The 18,543-nt window shown below is 40.7% G+C and overlaps 1 protein-coding gene across 1 annotated transcript in view; it reads right to left on the bottom strand.

Annotated features, from left to right (window-relative positions):
• Positions 1-3,393: 3,393 nt before the first annotated feature.
• Positions 3,394-18,543, bottom strand: part of CKAP2L (cytoskeleton associated protein 2L) — a 32,362-nt gene continuing 17,212 nt past the window's right edge. Inside the window, 4 exon segments of the mRNA XM_017891482.1 lie at positions 3,394-4,581; positions 6,308-6,497; positions 8,189-8,252; positions 11,786-11,941. Coding sequence (XP_017746971.1) covers positions 4,356-4,581; positions 6,308-6,497; positions 8,189-8,252; positions 11,786-11,941 — 636 coding nt within the window. The 3' untranslated portion in view covers positions 3,394-4,355.

The raw sequence follows: 18,543 nt of genomic DNA, 5'->3' as shown, positions 1-18,543 counted from the left end.
TAAGATGGCTGTCCCCAAACTCCAGATTTCTCTTTTCAGCTACTCTACCAGGAAGTATCTAATGAAAGTCTGGGAAATGATGCCTCACTGGTTGTGAGACACTACCCCATCCTCCAATCAATGCCACTGGCCAGGGAAATGCCCAGTTTGGCTTTGCCAGGCCTGGGTCACATGCTTATACTGGGGTTGAGCCCATTCTTCTTAAACCACGTAGATTGTCAGCAGGAAAGAGGTGGTAGTAGGGAAATTGGGGTGCTTTTTTTGTGAGACAAGAGTCTTGTTTTGTCGCCTAGGCTGGTATGCAGTGGTGTGATCTTGGCTCACTGCCCCTTTGTTTCCCGGGTTCAAGTGATTCTGCTGCCTCAGCCTCCCAGATAGCTGGGACTACAGGCGCACCCTACCACACCTGGCTAATTTTTGTATTTTTAGTAAAGACAGGGTTTCACTACGTTGGCCAGGCTGGTCTTGAACTCTTGGCCTCAAGTGATCTGCTCACCTCGGTCTCCCAAAGTGCTAGGTGTGAGCCACCACACCCAGTTTGGGGTGCTTTTATTAGAAGGGGGAGTACATGCCGGCAGGCAAGAACTTTCTTTTTTTTTTTTTTTTTGAGACTGAGTCTTGCTCTGTCGTCCAGGCTGGGATGCAGTGGCACGATCTTGGCTCACTGCAACCTCCGTCTCCCAGGTTCAAGCAGTTCTGCCTCAGCCTCCTGAACAGCTGGGATTACAGGCACGACCACCACACTTGGCTAACGCTTGTATTTTTAGTAGATGGGTTGGCCAGGCTGGTCTCAAACTCCTGACGTCAGATGATTCACCCGCCTCAACTTCCCAAAGTGCTGGGATTACAGGCATGAGGTACCATGCCCAGCCTCAGGAACAGTATTTTATAGTATGTAAAAGACTCAGTTGAGTGCCTGGCATAGTGAGCACTAATAAATGTGAACCATCATGCTTCTCCTCTGTCTTCTGGTTCATGGTCATTCTGCACAGAGCTACCATACATAATCCCCCCACCTTTCTTTCTTTAAAACTTGCTTTACACTCACCTCCTCTAAAAAGCCATCCCTGAACAACGTTAGGCTTATTTCTGCAAAGGCCCGTATTTCCACTACAATTCCCTATCAATCTCCTTCCCAAATTACGGGCCCACCTTCTTTCCTTTCCACTCTCCCTCTTTCTTGCTCCCTATGTCTAGGAGCAGCTATTTACTAAACAAGAGGGTTACTGATTATCTACAAAGAGCCCCAGAATTAGGGTGCAGTTTTCTGCAGCTGCTGTACCATCCACAATCATTTCCACATCCTTTTGTGTCTGGAAGACTCTATAGTCTGACGAGGCTGTTCAAAACCTCCAATTTGCCATTTTGAAACTTATACATTATTCGACACCAACAGTTCAACCTGCACTGTTATTGTTGGTACCCAGGGTAATACTGTGAGACATCCTGCAAGCAACTAGCAATACAGAAAATAAAACTGCTCTTTTGAGAACTAATCTTTAATCTCAAGACAATGGTTTTGAGGAGAGAGACATAAAACCACCATAAAGAGACAACTGACTCCTAGGCCTGGGGTCAGGGGAGGGATTTAGGTGGCAAAGATGGACCATTCTAGAAGCCAGAAAAAAAGTAAGCGCACAAGCAATGGATGGCAGTGCAGGATCAATCATGAGAACCTGGTCAACGGACTTAGGACGGTGTCTGAGATCTGAGGCAAGAATATTCCTAACACAGGACTCGCTTCAGACTCTCTAAGCCTGGTGATTTTCAATATTTGATTCCTCTAAGTCCCATGTTCAGACTCTGTGATCTCTAAGCAGCCCTCTGAGCATTATTTGGCTTCACAGGTAAAGTTAACTCTAATTCCTGCATTTTGGTGACAATTTTATTTTATTAGGTATATTTAAGATTTACATGATGTTATGGGATACACATAGATAATAAAATGGTTGCTATAGTGAAGCAGATTAACATTATCATCTCACAGTTTTTCACGTGATAAGAGCAGCTAAAATCTACTTACTTAACAAAAATCCTAATACAATTGTATTAACTTTAGCCCTATCTCTAGGCTTGTTCGTCTTATCTGCTATTTTGTATCCTTGGCCTACATCTCCCCATTTCCTCTTCTCCAATCTATGGTAAGCACTGTTTGTGTACTTGAGCTCCTTTTTTTAAAAAAATTAAATATTCCACATGTGATATCATGCAGTATTTCTCCTTGTGTCTGGCTTATTTCACTTAGCATGTTCTCCAGGTCCATCTATGTTGTGGCAAACAGCAAGAACTCCCTCTTTTCCAAGGATGAATACTATTCCATGGCATGCATATGCCATATTTTCTTTTATTTATTTGCCCATTGATGGGCATTTAGGTTGTTTCCACATCTTGGCTATTGAGAATAACACTGCCACAAACATGGGAGTGTAGATATCTTTGAGGTGACGATTTAATTTTTGTTTTTGAGACGGTGTCTTGCCCTGTAACACAGGCTGGAGTGTAGTGATGTGATTTTGGCTCACTGCAACCTCCACCTCCTGAGTTCAAGTGATTCTCTTGCCTCAGCCTCCTGAGTAGCTGAGATTACAGGTGCCCGTCACCATGCCCGGCTAATTTTTGTATTTTTAGTAGAGACAGGGCTTCACCATGTTGGTCAAGTTGGTCTCGATCTCCTGATCTCAGGTGATTCACCCACCCCAAAGCGCTGGGATTACAGGCACGAGTCACCGCACCCGGCCGGTGATTTCATCTTGTTTGGGTACATACCTACTGGAAGAGGGTCACGTAACAGTTCTATTTTTGATTTCTTTAGGAGCCTCCATACTGTTTTCCATAACGGCTGCACCAATCTACATGCCCACCAACAGTGTACTAGGGTTCTCTTTTCTCCACAATCTCATCAACATTTATCTCATGTCTTGTTAATAAGTCATTCTTATAGAGTGAGGTGATAGGTCACAGTGGTTTTAATTTACATTATTCTTAAAATTAATGATGCTGAACTCCTTTTCATATCTATACCTATTGGCCATTTTTTATGTCTTCTTTGGAGAAATGTCTGTTCAGGTCCGTTGCCCATTTTTAATTATTTGTTTTTCTACAATTAAGTTGTAAAAGTCTATCTCTTATTGAAAGTCTGCTGGTATTACAGGTTTACAGCTCAGTTTTTTTTAGCTTTATTATAAATCTGACTTTCAGAAATAGATCTGTGTCCCTTAAAAAAATCTAGTTCCTCGATGAGGCTCATAGACCTTTGATCAAAGTCCATTCTCCTTGGTAATGAATGTTCCTTGTGAGGTTTCTTGGGATAGCCAACTGGTGTATCCTTAGACAAACTCCTAATTCTCTATGCAAAGCCATTATCACAGTTTTCTAAAATAAATAAGATAAACAAGCAGGAACTAATAGAAATTTAATGTTGTTTTAAGGTAATACTTAAATATTAAGAAAGCTAAAATTTAAAATGTGTTGACTAGGTTTTTCTACACATTATATTTATATAATGACTAAGGTAAAACCTTTTCACAAATAAGTTGCCCAGGAGGAAGAAAAAGCAACCTACAACAGTCTCTGGGGCTTGCACTGCCTTCTCAGGCCAGCTATCCCCTAGCTGAGCAAAGAACTGAAGTGAAGAAGCCAGTGTCCACTCCCCACCCCTCTCCCCTGCCCCCCTTTTGTTACTTGAAGTGTTTGAGTAACAAATGCAAAACTAGATTTGGATATAAAAGCTAGATGGCCACACCCATTCAGGATTGTGTTTCATCTGAGACCTGGCACAGGAAAAACAAGAATTATCTCTCATTTACAAGGATACTGTGATGGAAGTCAAAGATCACACATAAATTTATGATCTCTGAGCAAAGGCACAGCTAGCATAAGCTCATCTGTAAAATGAGGGGTTTTGACTTGGCCATCTGTCAAGGTCCATTCAGCCTGTCAAGCTAGCGTCAAAGTTCAGATCTTCCACGATGAAAGGACTTGCCCTCTGCTAAGGTGGATGCAGAAAGAAAAGTCCCATTATATTGTGGGACCAACCTTCTGATATAAAAAACTATGTTGGGATTAAAGTAGATCAATAAAGTATAAATTTTTATCATAGTTGTAGGGTATTCAAAAGTTTGAAATTTATGTATACTGTAAGACTGGCACACTACAGTCTTAAACACATAAAGCAAAGATTTTCCCATGGGGAGATAAAATTTGAGACTAAGCCCAGTGAATTACTTAAGTCCTGAGAGTCCATAATCTGCATCCACGATGCCTCTCTATTACACACTTTTTTCCAGGTCACTTGGACAAGAATACTTCTTGTCTTATGGAGGTTCTGAAACACCTTTTAAAAAAAAATCAAGAAATTATGATTCAGGGGTTTGAAACCCCAATGTTACAGGCAAAGCCTCATTTCTACGGAATATAAAACATTTTGTTTCTTCCATTTCTAACAGTTCATCAAGAGAAGCCACTACCAAATCGTGTTCCTGCAGCATTTCCGGGTAGCGGGACACTGCTCGCTCAATCCTCGACGAACGCCGTACAGGAGTGATAAGTTTCATGTCTTGCACTTCTGGCATCCCATTTATTCTGAGAGACAGCAAGAGATGCATTAAAAACCTTATCATTTAAAACAAGTCTCTTTATTATTTTTTGTTTCTTATTCCATAACAAAAACAGGGAAGACATTTTAACATAGGGCGATGCAAGAGGTATGTCTAGAGCAGCTTTCATCTGAAGATGGCTTTTTCCAGGAGTTCAAGACCAGCCTGGGCAACCTAGTAAGACACTATCTCTACCAAAAAACATAAAAATTAGCTGGGCATGGTGGCACATGCCTGTAATCCCAGCTACTCAGGAGGGTGAAGTGGGAGGATTGCTTGAGCCCAGAAGGTCAAGATTGCAGTGAGCTATGATCACACCATTGTATTTCGGTCTGGGCAACATGGCAAGACCCCAGTCTCAAAAAAAAAGGCTCTTCCCTGATTTCCAGAATGTATTGGGTGGCGTCCATCTGTTCTTGGATGGTGTAAGCATAAGGATTTATTGAATTAAGTATGAAGTGTGGCTTTTATTTGAATAATAAAATATTTTGCAAATATTTGGCAGTTGGTGTTTATTTATTCTATAAGTTTTCAAAACAGGTGACAGGTTTTAAGGAAATGGGGCTTAATATCAAATTTGGTTGAATTAATGAATTACAAGATTCTTTCTAGCTTTTTTTTTTTTTTTTTTTTTTTTAAAGACAGGGTCACTCTGTTGCCCAGGCTAGAGTCCAGTGGTGCAATCACAGCTCATTGCAGCCTCAACCTCCTAGGATCAAGGGATCTGCCCACCTCAGCCTTTCAAGCAAGTGGGAGCACAGACACGTGCCAGCATGCCTGGCTAATTTTTATTTTTCAAAGAGTTGGGGTCTCCCTGTGCTGCTCAGGGCAGTCTTGAACTCCTAGGCTCAAGCAATCCTCCTGCTTGGCCTACCAAAGTGACAGGATTACAGGTGTGAGCCACCATGCCCAGCTCTTTTTCCTGTAGTGGGAAAATGGTGTGTCTCAGAGAGTTTAGGATTGGAAGAGGCTCAGCTGTGCTTTCCAGGAAACTAAAACACAGAACTGTTGTCTTGGTGCCCTTGTCTGGAATTCTTTCCAGATCATGATCAGAGAAGAGTGGTGCTACACTCACATTTTAGAAAATGACACTGACGCCCTGACATGACTCCTTACATTACTATGGATTCTGCCTTAAATTTATACTTGTTACAAAATAAAACGCTTCTGACTTTATGAGCAGTCTCTGACTAGTACATACTCCACTGTTCTCCCTGTTCTTAGAGGGGTATTCACTGTCCCTTTCTTCCCACAGCTACAGAGTTTGCTCCTGCTTGGGACTTTGTGCCCCATCTTATCGCCCCAACCCTACTCAACTGTGTCAGGACTTGCAGGAAAGGCAGATAGGATCTGCAAGTGCAGGACAAATGAGAGTGAAAAGGTAGGAGAGACCTTAGGAGGGCAGGGGTGCATGCGTTCTAATACCCCTCCTGACTCTGGCAGTACTTTCCTCACTGCAGGTCAGGTCTCATTAGGGTGGTGAAAGGGGGATGGTGTGTGCAAAGAAAAGACACAGACCTTCCTGCCAATGGTTCCAACCTCCCCTCATTCTCAGTTCTTTCCTGAATGCCAAAGATGGATTAAGCCATTTGAACCTCATATGAAGCAGAAGTATCTATAAGGTGCTGTTACTCTAGATCTATGAAGGAAAAACTGAGACTTGGACTAGAATTAAGTCTGTGAACACAAAGCCTGCTTTAGAGTCTGCTTACCTAGGGATTGGACCAATCTGTAATTTGATACCAGGATAATTATGCTGTTCTGCCTTGGCTATTTGGGGTGTTGCCATGACTTGTTCCCTCTCTTTTGGAGAAAGACAAGACTTCACAGATTCCATCTTCTTGGCCAGCTCTTCCACTGATGTTATATTAGTTTCAGTAACTAAAGAATCAGAAGTAATTCCTGTGTATGTAAGATCATGAAGGAAGTAAGATTTAGCAACTTAATATTTCAACTAAAAATCAATAATGAAAAACACATACATACAATGATTTCCCAGTGATCTTCATGGGCTCCACATACTGAATAGTGATTGATTTGAGGTGTGACCTATAACTTGTTTTTTCATGTTAAGCCCTGTAGCAATGTCCTGCTACATCAGGCTACCCTCCTAGCCAGCCCTGCAAACAGCTGTAGGTAGATTCCTGACACCCTTTCAAGACTCTGAACACATCCCCAGTCTCCTATTCACTCTCAAGAGAACTCTCTTAGGGACTAATCACTGGCCTTCTACCCTTACACCACACCTTGGATCAATTTTCTTGAGTCATTAAGGTTAACTCACACAACCTCCCAATCCCAGGATGACCACATGGTTACTGCCTTGGACAGTGGGTAAAAACTGTCTTGCATTAAGTTTTCATGGTAGCCCAAACACAATCACGAAAATGAAAGGAAGGAAATCAGACTGTGCCAGGCACACCATGGCTAGAGGCTGACACCCTAAGTGAGGCCAAGAGGGTGCAACAAAGGCATGGATTCCTGTCTTCTCTTTTTATTCCTTTTAAGAACAGTCATGTTTTAACCAAATATCTGAATTGTAGTCTCATTCCCAAAGAATCTACTACTAAGTATATCTATTTTATGTCCTTCTTCCCACATGTAGTGAGTTACTTAGCTACACGACCGGATTGTTCCCCAGTTAAATCTACTCTTTTTTTTTGAGATGGAGTTTTGCTCTTGTTGCCCAGGCTGGAGTGCAGTGGCGCGATCTTGGCTCACTCCAAACTCTTACTTCCTGGGTTCAAGCGATTCTCCTGCCTCAGCCTCCTGAGTAGCTGGGATTACAGGCATGCACCACCACAACCGGCTAATTTTCATATACACACACACACACACACACACACACACACACACACACATATTTTTTAAAGACAAGGTTTCACCATGTTGGTCAGGCTGGTCTCGAACTCCTGACCTAGGTGATCCACCTGCCTTGGTCTCCCAAAGTGCTAGGATTATAGGCGTGAGCTACTGTATACAGCCTAAATCTACTATTAAAGGACAAAGATTTGTCACCTTCTAAGATAACAAGAATCCAATTTATTTTCTAAGGATAGCTTGTTTTTTCTTTCCATTCATACCACAAGTATCATAAGCAATTATAATGTCACTTGTGATTGGCACAATATATTTCTCATAGAAGTCTTCTAAAGGTTATGACCACTGACAGTAACGGTCAACCAATTGACGAGATTCCTGAGATAGCTATTTTTAAAGGGATAACAAATTTAGATGAGTATGTTGGTGGGTTTATTATGATTAAACATGTAACTTAAGGCATTTCTCCTTTCTGCCTCAGTCTCTTCCAGTAAAGAGCTGTTTGTCTTCTCCCATCTAGGATTCCAGGCAAGTAGGACACTGCAGTCTAGGCTGTTCTGGTGGAAACCTTTGTTCAGTGTTGAGCAGTGTATTTACTTGTAATCACACAAATAAATCAGTTGATGACAATGGCTGAAAGGGCCAGGTCATGGAAACCAAGAAGTGAGAAGCATTTCAAGGGGATAATTCTTTTCTTCTTTTTCCTATATGTCCTGGATGACTTTTACTGGTACAGCTAGAGAAGATGAATTTAAATACAAAAATAATAGTACCTTCTGTGGTTTTGTTTGAGTCTTGCAAAATATTAAGAACAACTTCCCGCAACTCTTGTATTGGCTGGAAGGAAGGAAGAAAGGAAACATACAAAACCTTAAAAACATTCATGGAAAAAATTTGCTCAGGAACTTTAACTTCAAACAAATGTTTTATAATAAAAATGTTTCCTTTTAAAATCTCATCTAACTATAAGTCTTTTGTCTAGCTTGACAGTTTTATAGCTTCATGAGAAAAATAAAGGAACACAGAAAATTATGATTAAGTGTTGGCACACTTGACTTAATCAACAGATGTATTTAAAGTTGTCCATAATGTAATTTGTCTACATCGAATTCTATTTTCCTATTGATTTGTATAACGCATCAAATATGTATTCCCACATAAAGATTCTCGCCCAATGATGTAAAGCTAGCCATACAGAAAATGCATAATATATATATTTATTTATTTTCTTGAGACGAGTCTCGCTCTGTCCCAGGCTGGAGTACAGTGGTGTGATCTCAGCTCACTGCAACCTCCGCCTCCCGGGTTCAAGCGATTCTCCTTTTATCATAAAAGTCATATATATATATTATAGAAAAATTGAACAATAGGTTAAGCTTAACAAATGAAATCACCCATAATTCCATCGACCAAATACAATTTTTTCTTTTGAGACGGAGTCTTGCTCTGTCACCCAGGCTGGAGTGCAGTGGCGTGATTTCGGTTCACTGCAAGCTCTGCCTCCTGGGCGCCATTCTCCTGCCTCAGTCTCCTGAGTAGCTGGGACTACAGGTGCCCACCACCACACCCGGCTAATTTTTTGTATTTTTAGTAGAAACGGGGTTTTACCATGTTAGCCAGGATGGTCTTGATCTCCTGACCTCGTGATTCGCCTGCCTCAGCCTCCCAAAGTGCTGGGATTACTTATAGGCGTGAGCCACTGTACCCAGCCCCAAATACAATTTTTTATGAGAGGGAGTCTCTGTCACCCAAGCTGGAGGGCAGTGGTACGGTATCAGCTCACTAGAAACTCCACTTCCAGGGTTCAAGTGATTCTCCTGCCTCAGCCTCCCGAATAGCTGGGATTATAGGCATGCACCACCCCATCTGGCTAATTTTTCTATTTTTAGTAGAGGTGGGGTTTCGCCATGTTGGCCAGGCTGGTCTCGAACTCCTGACCTCAGGTGATCCACCTGCCTCGGCCTCCCAAAGTGCTGAGATTACAGGGATGAGTCACTCTGCCCGGCCAAGATACAATCTTTGTAGGCATTTTAGGTAATTTTCTCCAGCTTTTCCTTTCTTTCTTCTTTTATTTGTTAACATACTTGGAAAAAAAACAAAAAACTTTTTTGGAAAAGTAATTTTCTGATAAAATTATCTGAGATAACCTTCATTTTTCAAGTATGTAAACTATGCCATGAAGCAGAAGTTGTACTTTCCCACAAGAACAGTATAGTTGGAGGTTTGTCTTCCTTACCTGTGACTCTGTATCAAATAGATATAAACTGACAATAAAGCATAAAAGCAAAGCTTTCCATAGATTTTTTTCAAAATCCAAAAGAGAATTATGATTTCAGCTAAATGAATGGGAATAAACACATAGAATATATTACAAAGAGTGAATTCCATAAAACATTCATCAAGTGTATTTTACATTTGTATAGCTTTCTGGTTAAAGATGGTGGATTAAATATACCTTTATTTCTAATCGCTCTTGAAAAGCGACTGAAAGGATAATAAAGGGATTAAAAAGAGGCAATAACCACAAAACATAGGAGAGAATAAATGGCGATAAGGTTTTGGAAGCTTCAATGCAGAAGGAAGAGAGGTAAAAAATTTGATTGACTTGAGAGAGCCAAATCCCAAGCTGGCAGTGTGGCTGAGAAACAAGTTGGCAGAACGGCTCAGGAATGTGTGGTAGGGCCCAAATTAGGAGGACTCTTTAACATCTGTTCAAAAAGCAGTCAGACTTCCAAATCCACCCTGCACCCTGCCTGGTAACTGTGTCTGACTCCCTTCATCCTAACAGAAAACTGGGGATGTATTCTCCAAGTCTCTGAGGGAAATCATGCAAGATTGGGATAGGGTACTTTCTCAGAAAAGGAGATAAGCAAAAGTTTCCATGTTGAGGGCTGAGACTCCCTGCTCTCTTCTCTCCCACAGCACTGGCAGTCTGGTTTCTAGCTCCCAGGAAGGAGATTGGAACATACTTCTGCAGAGAACTTAAGAGTAAAGACCAGCTTAAGAGTAAAGACCTAAAGATACTGATATTGAGGGTTTTCTAACTAATCAACTCAGCCAGATCACCCTGTGGTGAAGCCCCATCCATGTGTCTAGAGCTTTAAATAAGCTTTTTCAGACCCACTTTATATATGTGCAAAGAGCCCAGTTTCACCAGCATCTGTGTAAAGCGTTTAATGAATAGAGAACAAAACAAAATAGAACAAACAATAACAACGAGAGAGAAAGAAATGAAAAACATTGGAGAAGAAACAGACAATGTAGAAAGAAGAAAACTGATATGGGTCTAAAAAACAAGGGATCCACCCAACTTAAGAAGGATGTAAAGGGAATTTAAAGGTGATGGTAAAGAGATCCCAGAAAGACAGCTGGTGAACATGGCAGTAAAGTGCAACTTGTTCAGTCTGGAATAAGCCAGAAGGGTCTAGGAGAAAGGTCTCTAAGAAAAAGAAATCAGTAGAATATCTGATGTTTTCAAAGTACTGAGGAACTTAGACAATTAGAGTTTGTGACTTAATTATATATAAATACTCAGAAAACTAAGCAAAGGCAAAACAAGACAATAACTCCAGGAAGAGTAGAAAGTTCTGCTTGAAAGGCAAAGTAATCATAGTATATATTACATGGCTCAACATACTCATATATTTCTTATATATTCATTAACAATGTGAATGCTAAATAGTGACCAGAATTTCCATGACTCTAATGAAAGTATGAAGAATGGCAAAGGTCTATAAGGATGGTAAATAGGGGTATTTGTGCGCGCTGGGCATCTGCGTATGTATGTGTGAAAGAGGGCTAAATCTTCATTCTGCATAGCTGGAATCCCATAAGTCGTATCTAAAACGGAAAAATCAAGAAACAGAAACATGTTTTCTGAAACTACAGAGGTTAATATAAAAATAATCAGTTTGCTCTGGGAAGGGGGAAATGGCAGGGAAGGAAGACAGAGGCCTTATTGAACGAAACTTATCAAACTACTTGACTGTTTGAACTATGTGCATGTACAATTCTGATTTTGAACCATTATGGAAAAAGGTACCACAGAATATGGAATATGACATGGAAAATGACATTTTAATGAAAAGCGTTATAAAGCTATTTGATGCGGTTTTTGTAAATAATAATTATATAGTTTTTTTAAATAAATTTTCAAATTAAAAGTTATTTATGCAATGGCTCTGAATTACTGATTTAAGGATGTTGATGTATTGGGTTTAATATATTTTTAGGTTCTTTATGGTAAGGTATTACTTTATAAGTGTTGGATACCAATGTTGCAACCTTTTAACCACCATATTATAAACAACAACAGAGAACTCACATGAAAGAGAATTTTAAGAAGTTACCCACCCAAGACAGATACTCACTGTTGCCCCGTTTTTAATGGCCTCTTCATATAGCCCGATAACATCAAAGGTGCCTTTACTTGCCAACAACTTTGCTTTGCAGATCCAGAATTTAGCGAATTTTTCAGCTTCAGGAATGCTGGACAATATGTTAAGTATTTCATTAGAAGGTACACCCTGAAAAAAAACCAAAATATCCAGAGGTAATTATTCCATTTCACTGTTAGTCTCACATCTTCTAATATTTATTACAGCAGGTATACAGAAATTGGTTTGATCACTAATATTTTTGAACTATAAAAAAATGTCAATTTTACTGAGGTACAATGTACATGTAATAAAATGCACCTGTTTTAATTATCCATTTTAATGATTTGAGACTTTTTTTTTTGAGATGGAGTCTTGCTCTGTCACCAGGCTGGAGTGCAGTGGCATGATCTCAGCTCACTGCAACCTCCACCTCCCGGGTTCAAGCAAGTCTCCGGCCTCAGCCTCCCGAGGAGCTGGGACTACAGGCACGTGCCACCACATGCTCGGCTAATTGTTTGTATTTTTAGTAGAAACGAGGTTTCACTGTGTTAGCCTGGATGGTCTTGATCTCCTGACCTCGTGATCCGCCTGCCTCGGCCTCTCAAAGTTCTAGGATTACAGGCGTGAGCCACCACACCTGGCCTAATTTTTTTTTTTTTTTTTTTTTTTTGAGACAAGGTCTCAGTCTGCTGCCCAGGCTGGAGTGCAGTGGTACGATCACAATGCGCTGCAACCTCTACCTCCTGGGATCAAGCAATCCTCCCACCTTAGCCTCTCAAGTAGCTGAGACCACAGGCATGAGCCACTGTGCCCGGCTTCCTCATCGTTAAATTTTAAGAGTTATATAAGACCAAGTAGAAAATGTTTATCATAGCTGAAGGTAAGAAATACGTTCATTTTTACATGGTACAAAAACAAACCATATCATAAACATTTCTTACATAGTCATAATATTCCATATTTATAATAATGAGAACACTGAGTAGTGATCAGAATTTCCATAGGACTAATAGCAATGTAAAGAATGACACAGGCATGCAAAGGTCATAGGGATATATGTGTGTATGTGTTGGGGATTTATGCAGGTGTTTATGAAACAGGGCTAAACCCCACAAAAGGAAACTTTGAAATGGATTCACTAGTTTGGTTCCCTTCTGGCTTGTGCTGCAAGCAGGACAGTGATATGGACCCAGAGGAATGGGGAGCACTACCATGTCCAGAAATCCAGTTACTGGCACACTCAGCCAAGCAGCACTATCTACTGCTATTGAAATGGGGGAAGACACAAAGGTTAAGTTCACAACTGAGAATCACTAACATTTGAGAAAACCAACACTACATGAAAGAAGCATAAAACTCAACAAACAAGAATGAACACTGGAGCAAAGAGGAATATTTTTAAGAGTATCACAGTCAATATCTTCAGAGTGATGAGACTGTATCGCTATCATGAAACTAGAATGGGCTGTTAGGAAAAATAACCAATAGAAGGGTAGAACAATTGCATGGGCACCGCTGAAGAATACATCTGTGAGCTGAAAATTCAGCTGTGAAATCCTCCTAGAAACCAGTGCAACAGAACAACGAACAGTATGAAAACAGTATTTAGAATTCTGAAGGATATATCCATTACTCAATAATTCTAATATCCATCTAAGAGAGTTTCTAGAAGGAACAAAGTTAAACACACAAAGTGGTTGTAGGAGAAAACTTTCAAGAAATGAACAAAGAAACAGTTGTTCAGATTGAAAGGCTCTCAGAGAGCTAAGTAGGATGAATGGGAGAAAAAAATATAAAAACTTAGAAAACCAAAGATAAAAAGAAAATCATAAAAGCTTCCAGAGAGGGGGAAGAAAAGGATTATCTATAAAGGAATGAGAATCAGACTGAAGTGAGACATTAACAAATCAACAACTCTAGATGCAAGAAAGAAAATGAAGCACTCACTTAAATTTTTCCAGGGAAAACAAGCTGAAATTAAGAAACTTCCCCCAGCCAAACTATGATTCCAGCATGAAGGCAAAATAACAGTTTCACGAGAATACAGACTCAAAACATTTGCCATTCAAAAATCATAAATTTACTAGTGAGTAAACTTTAGAACTCACATGAAAGACTAGAAACAAAAGTAACTGCAGACCAGGCGCAGTGGGTGGTTCATACCTGTAATCCCAGCACTTTGGGAGGCTGAGGCAGAGGACTGCTTGAGGCTAGGAGTTTGAGACCAGTTTGGGCAACACAGTGAGACCCTGTATCTACAAAAAAATGTAAACAATAATGGGTGTAGTGGTGTGTACCTGTAGTCCTAGTTGCTCAGGAGGCTGAGGTGGAGGATCGCTTGCGTCCACCCAGGAGTTCAAAGTTGCAGTGAGCTATGATGGCATCACTGCACTCCAATCTAGTCAACAGAGTGAAACCCTGTCTCTTAAAAAAAACAAACCAAAAAAGGAACTTCAAGAAGAATATGATATATATTCTGCAAATCATGTTTGAGCTTACATCTACCACTTTATTTTCATTTCAGTGTATTATTTTTCTTATGAAATAAAACTAGATCAAGCACAGAAATGAGGAAAAAAAGAATTCATGTAAGCTGAATTACAAAACAAAATGGCTGGCATAAGTTTAAACATACAAGTCATCATAATAAATGCGTATGAACTAAATTTGCTTTTTAAAAGCAGAGAGTTTCAGATTTGTTTAAAAAATGTAACTGTGAAGCTGCGAAGATGGCGGAGTAAGGCGTGCTGCTGTAAACTGGCCTTTGGGCCGGGGCGGGCAGCCCCAGGAGGCCAAGTGCATCTGTTGGACCGTGCAAGGAGAAGAAAAAAAAGAGATCGGCCAGAGGAAAGGAACTAAGCAAACATTCTTCCTCCCTACCTTACAGAGGGGAGTGGTCATCTACACTAAAGCGAAGTGTCACACGCATCCCCGTGAAGAGACCACCAAACAGGCTTTGTGTTCCTTATCACAGGAAGAANTTAATGTATATGACAGATTGAAAATAGTGGGCTAGAAAAACTAGTTAGCTAATCGCTGTTCACCATTTTTGTAAACTAAAATCATTTAAGCCTTTGACGGGCATCTGTGATGTATTATTGTAAAACTCTTAAACATTTTACAGTGTACAATTCATTGGCATTAAGTATATTCCACATGGTTGTATAAGCATTACCATTATCTCTAGAATTTTTTCATCATTTCAAATAAACTCTGTACTCATTAATCTCCCCTCCCACAGCCCCTGGTAACCTCTCTACTCTAAATCTCTATGAATTTGACTATTGTCAGTATCTCATGTAAGTGGAATTATACAATATTTGCCCTTTTGTGTCTAACATCTTTTTGCAGATTTAATAGTTTTTACATTTAGCAGCAATGAACTTGATGTACTTTTTAAAAAAATTTTTCAGACAGAGTCTCACTCTCGTCACCCAGGCTGGAGTGCAGTGGCACAATCTTGGCTCGCTGCAACCTCCGCTTCCAGGTTCAAGCAATTCTCCTGCCTCAGCCTCCTGAATAGCTGGGATTCCAGGCACCTGCCACCACGTCCAACTAATTTTTTTGTATTTTTAATAGCGATGGGGGTTCACCATGTTCACCAGGGTGGTCTTGAACTCCTGACCTCAGGTGATCCACCCGCCTAGGCCTACCAAACTGCTGGGATTACTGGCGTGAGCCACTGCGCCCGGCCTTGATTTAGTCTTTACATGTTTACATTTGGTGATAATGAAACAGTATGTATTTTACTTACAGTTATGTTTTATAAAATGCCATTTATTGCTGGTAGTTGAAGGTGATTCAGAGTAAGATACATATGGTTTTGAGTATTATATATTTTTTAGACATCAAATTTGGAGTACAGTGCTACTTGTGTTTATTTTTGTTTCTTTTTTCTTTTGATAGGAGCTGCAAGTGAAGATACAGTGCTACCTTATTTTTCATTTTTATTTTTTGGAGACAGAGTCTCACTCTTGCCCAGGCTGAGTGCAGTGGTGTAATCATGGCTCACTGCAACCCCAACCTCCAGGCCTCAAGCATTGCGCCTGCTTCAGCCTCCAAAGTAGCTAGGACCACAAAAGGCACCACCACACCCTGCTAATTTTTTAATTTTTTCTAGAGTGGGGTCTTGCTGTGTTGCCCAGGCTGGTCTCCAACTCCTGGGCTCAAGGGATCCTCCTGCCCTCAGCCTCCCAAAGTGCTGGGATTACAGGTGTGAGCAGCTGCACCTGGCTCAGTGCTACTTTAAAACACAAATATGGCCGGGCCCAGTGTCTCACACCTGTAATCCCAGTACTTTGGGAGGCTGAGGCGGGTGAATCACTTGAGGTCAGGAGTTCGAACCTAGCCTGGCCAACATGGTGAAACACCGTTTCTACTAAAAATACAAAAATTAGCCGAGTGTGGTGGTGCATGCCTATAATCCCAGCTACTCGGGAGGCTAAGGCAGGAGAATCACTTGAACCCAGGGGGCAGAGGTTGCAGTGAGCTGAGATCACACCACTGCACTCCAGCCTGTGCAGCAGAGTAAGACTCTGTCTCAAACAAAAACCAAAAATAAAAACAAAAAATGTTTTATATGCAGAAAAGTTTTTTGTGTCATGCTTGTATAAATCCAGCTTTTTTTGTATCGTGCTTGTAATTTTTTTTCTGGCTATTACTGCTTTTCTGATAATAGTACTGAATTTGGTGTTATGGTTGGTCATTTTCTTTTAGATAATATGTAATCCAAAATACTCTTTTCTTTTTTTTGTTTTTTTGTTTTTTTGTTTGTTTGAGACAGAGTCACACTCTGTTGCCCAGGCTGGAGTGCAGTGAAGCAATCTTGGCTCACTGAAATCTCCGCCTCCCAGGTTCAAGCGATTCTCCTACCTCGGCTTCCTGAGTAGCTGGGACTACAGGCACCCGTCACCACGCCCGGCTAATTTTTTTGTATTTTTAGTAGAGACAGAGTTTCACCATGTTGACCAGGCTGGTCTTGAACTCCTGACCTCATGATCCACCTGCTTCGGCTTCCCAAAGTGCTAGATTTACAGATGTGAGCCACTGTGCCCAGGCTATTCTTTTCTTTATATTTTAGATGTTGTTTTGAGTCAGCTTATGCAGAAGTACCTGTCCTAACCTTTCTGTTTTTATTTTGTATTTCTAGGTGTCTCTGTGTTGTCTCCTAGAGTGGGTAGTCCTGCTTCTTTTACCCAGTTACTTTCCCTATTCTTGAAATGTGGCTATCACTTCTCTACACATTACCTCCATGATTTGGAATGGAAAAGGCCACTTTTCTTTTGTTCTGCCTCTCAAATTCAACACAGAGGAGCTCCTAGGATTCCAGTTATCCTGCCAACATCTCCAGGAAGAAAGAAGCAACTTGCATGGGTCTTCTGCTGTTTGCTTACTTATAAAGACATCATTTGCAAGCTGAAGGCTGAGTTTCATTTGAAACAGGTGCTTAGGTGGTGGTATTTGTGAATACTTTTCATTCCAAGCAAGAAAACTAAAGAAGTAGCAAGTATGGATGACTTCAGGGTTTTAAAAAAATGTCTTCCAGTTTCAGCCACTACCATGATAAGCACAGTTGAGACTGCAGCAGTAAATTCCAAATATGTCTTTCTAATTTGACATGAAAGATACTAAAATTTATGTTTGTATATTTAAATCCTGGCTCATCCTGTGACAGATTTACTGAATAAGAACAAAGGCCCAATTTTAAACAAAACCTAGGCCGGGTTCGGTGGCTCACTCCTGTAATCCCAACACTTTGGGAGGCTGAGGCAGGTGAATCACCTGAGGTTGGGAGTTCAAGACCAGCCTGATCAACATGGAGAAACCCCATCTGTAATAAACAGAAAATTAGCCTGGTGTGGTGGTGCGTGCCTGTAATCCCAGCTACTCGGGAGGCTGAAACAGGAGAATCACTTGAACCCGGACGGCAGAGTTCGCAGTGAACCGAGATTGCACCACTGCACTCTAGCCTGGGCGACAGAGTGAGACTCCATCTCAGAAAAAAAAACAACTTTGGACATAGAGGAGTCGGGGTCAGAGAGGGGAGGATGAGAGAATTTTCCATATAACTCCTTTTCCTTAAGAAAACAAGCAAAATGCCTCATGCAGTGCCATCTGACTTTATGGTGTTTCACATTATATAGTTACATTTTTTTGTAAACGCATAAGATTAACTCTTCCTGCAACCCAAGGTGGATACTTGGATGTTTGATTTTTTTTTTTTTTTTTGAGGCGGAGTCTCGCTGTGTTACCAGGCTGGAGTGACTGGCGTGATCTCTGCTCACTGCAGTGTGTCCCACCTGGGTTCAAGCGATTCTCCTGCCTCGGCCTCCCAAGTAGCTGGGATTATAGGCGCACACCACCACTCCCAGCCTGATTTCTTACTCTAGATATTAGGTATATTGTTAGGCTGAAAAGGCTGGGACTCAGGTACTTTCCCCAGTTGGGACTGAACTTTCTCATCAGAGAATGGGCCTCAGAGGCAATGTTCCCAAACTTGTGGTTGGTTCATCGTGGAAAAGAAACCTCAAAACAAGAAAATAATTACAATAAGAAATGGATTTTCTTTTTTTCCCACAACAGTTATATATTATAAAGAACAGACTGTCGTAGAAAACTGTCCTTGTTTCCAAATCAGCAGAGGACCATTGTATGTATTGTCAGGTCTTTATATAAGAGTGAAACCTTTATTTATGCTTCTTTGTAAGTAGAGAATAAATGTTAAAACTAATTAGATGAAATTAAGAAAA

Source organism: Rhinopithecus bieti, unplaced genomic scaffold (genome assembly GCF_001698545.2).
Source record: "Rhinopithecus bieti isolate Rb0 unplaced genomic scaffold, ASM169854v2 scaffold_20362, whole genome shotgun sequence".
NCBI lineage: Eukaryota > Metazoa > Chordata > Mammalia > Primates > Cercopithecidae > Rhinopithecus > Rhinopithecus bieti.
This window is presented reverse-complemented; position numbering and strand designations above follow the sequence as displayed.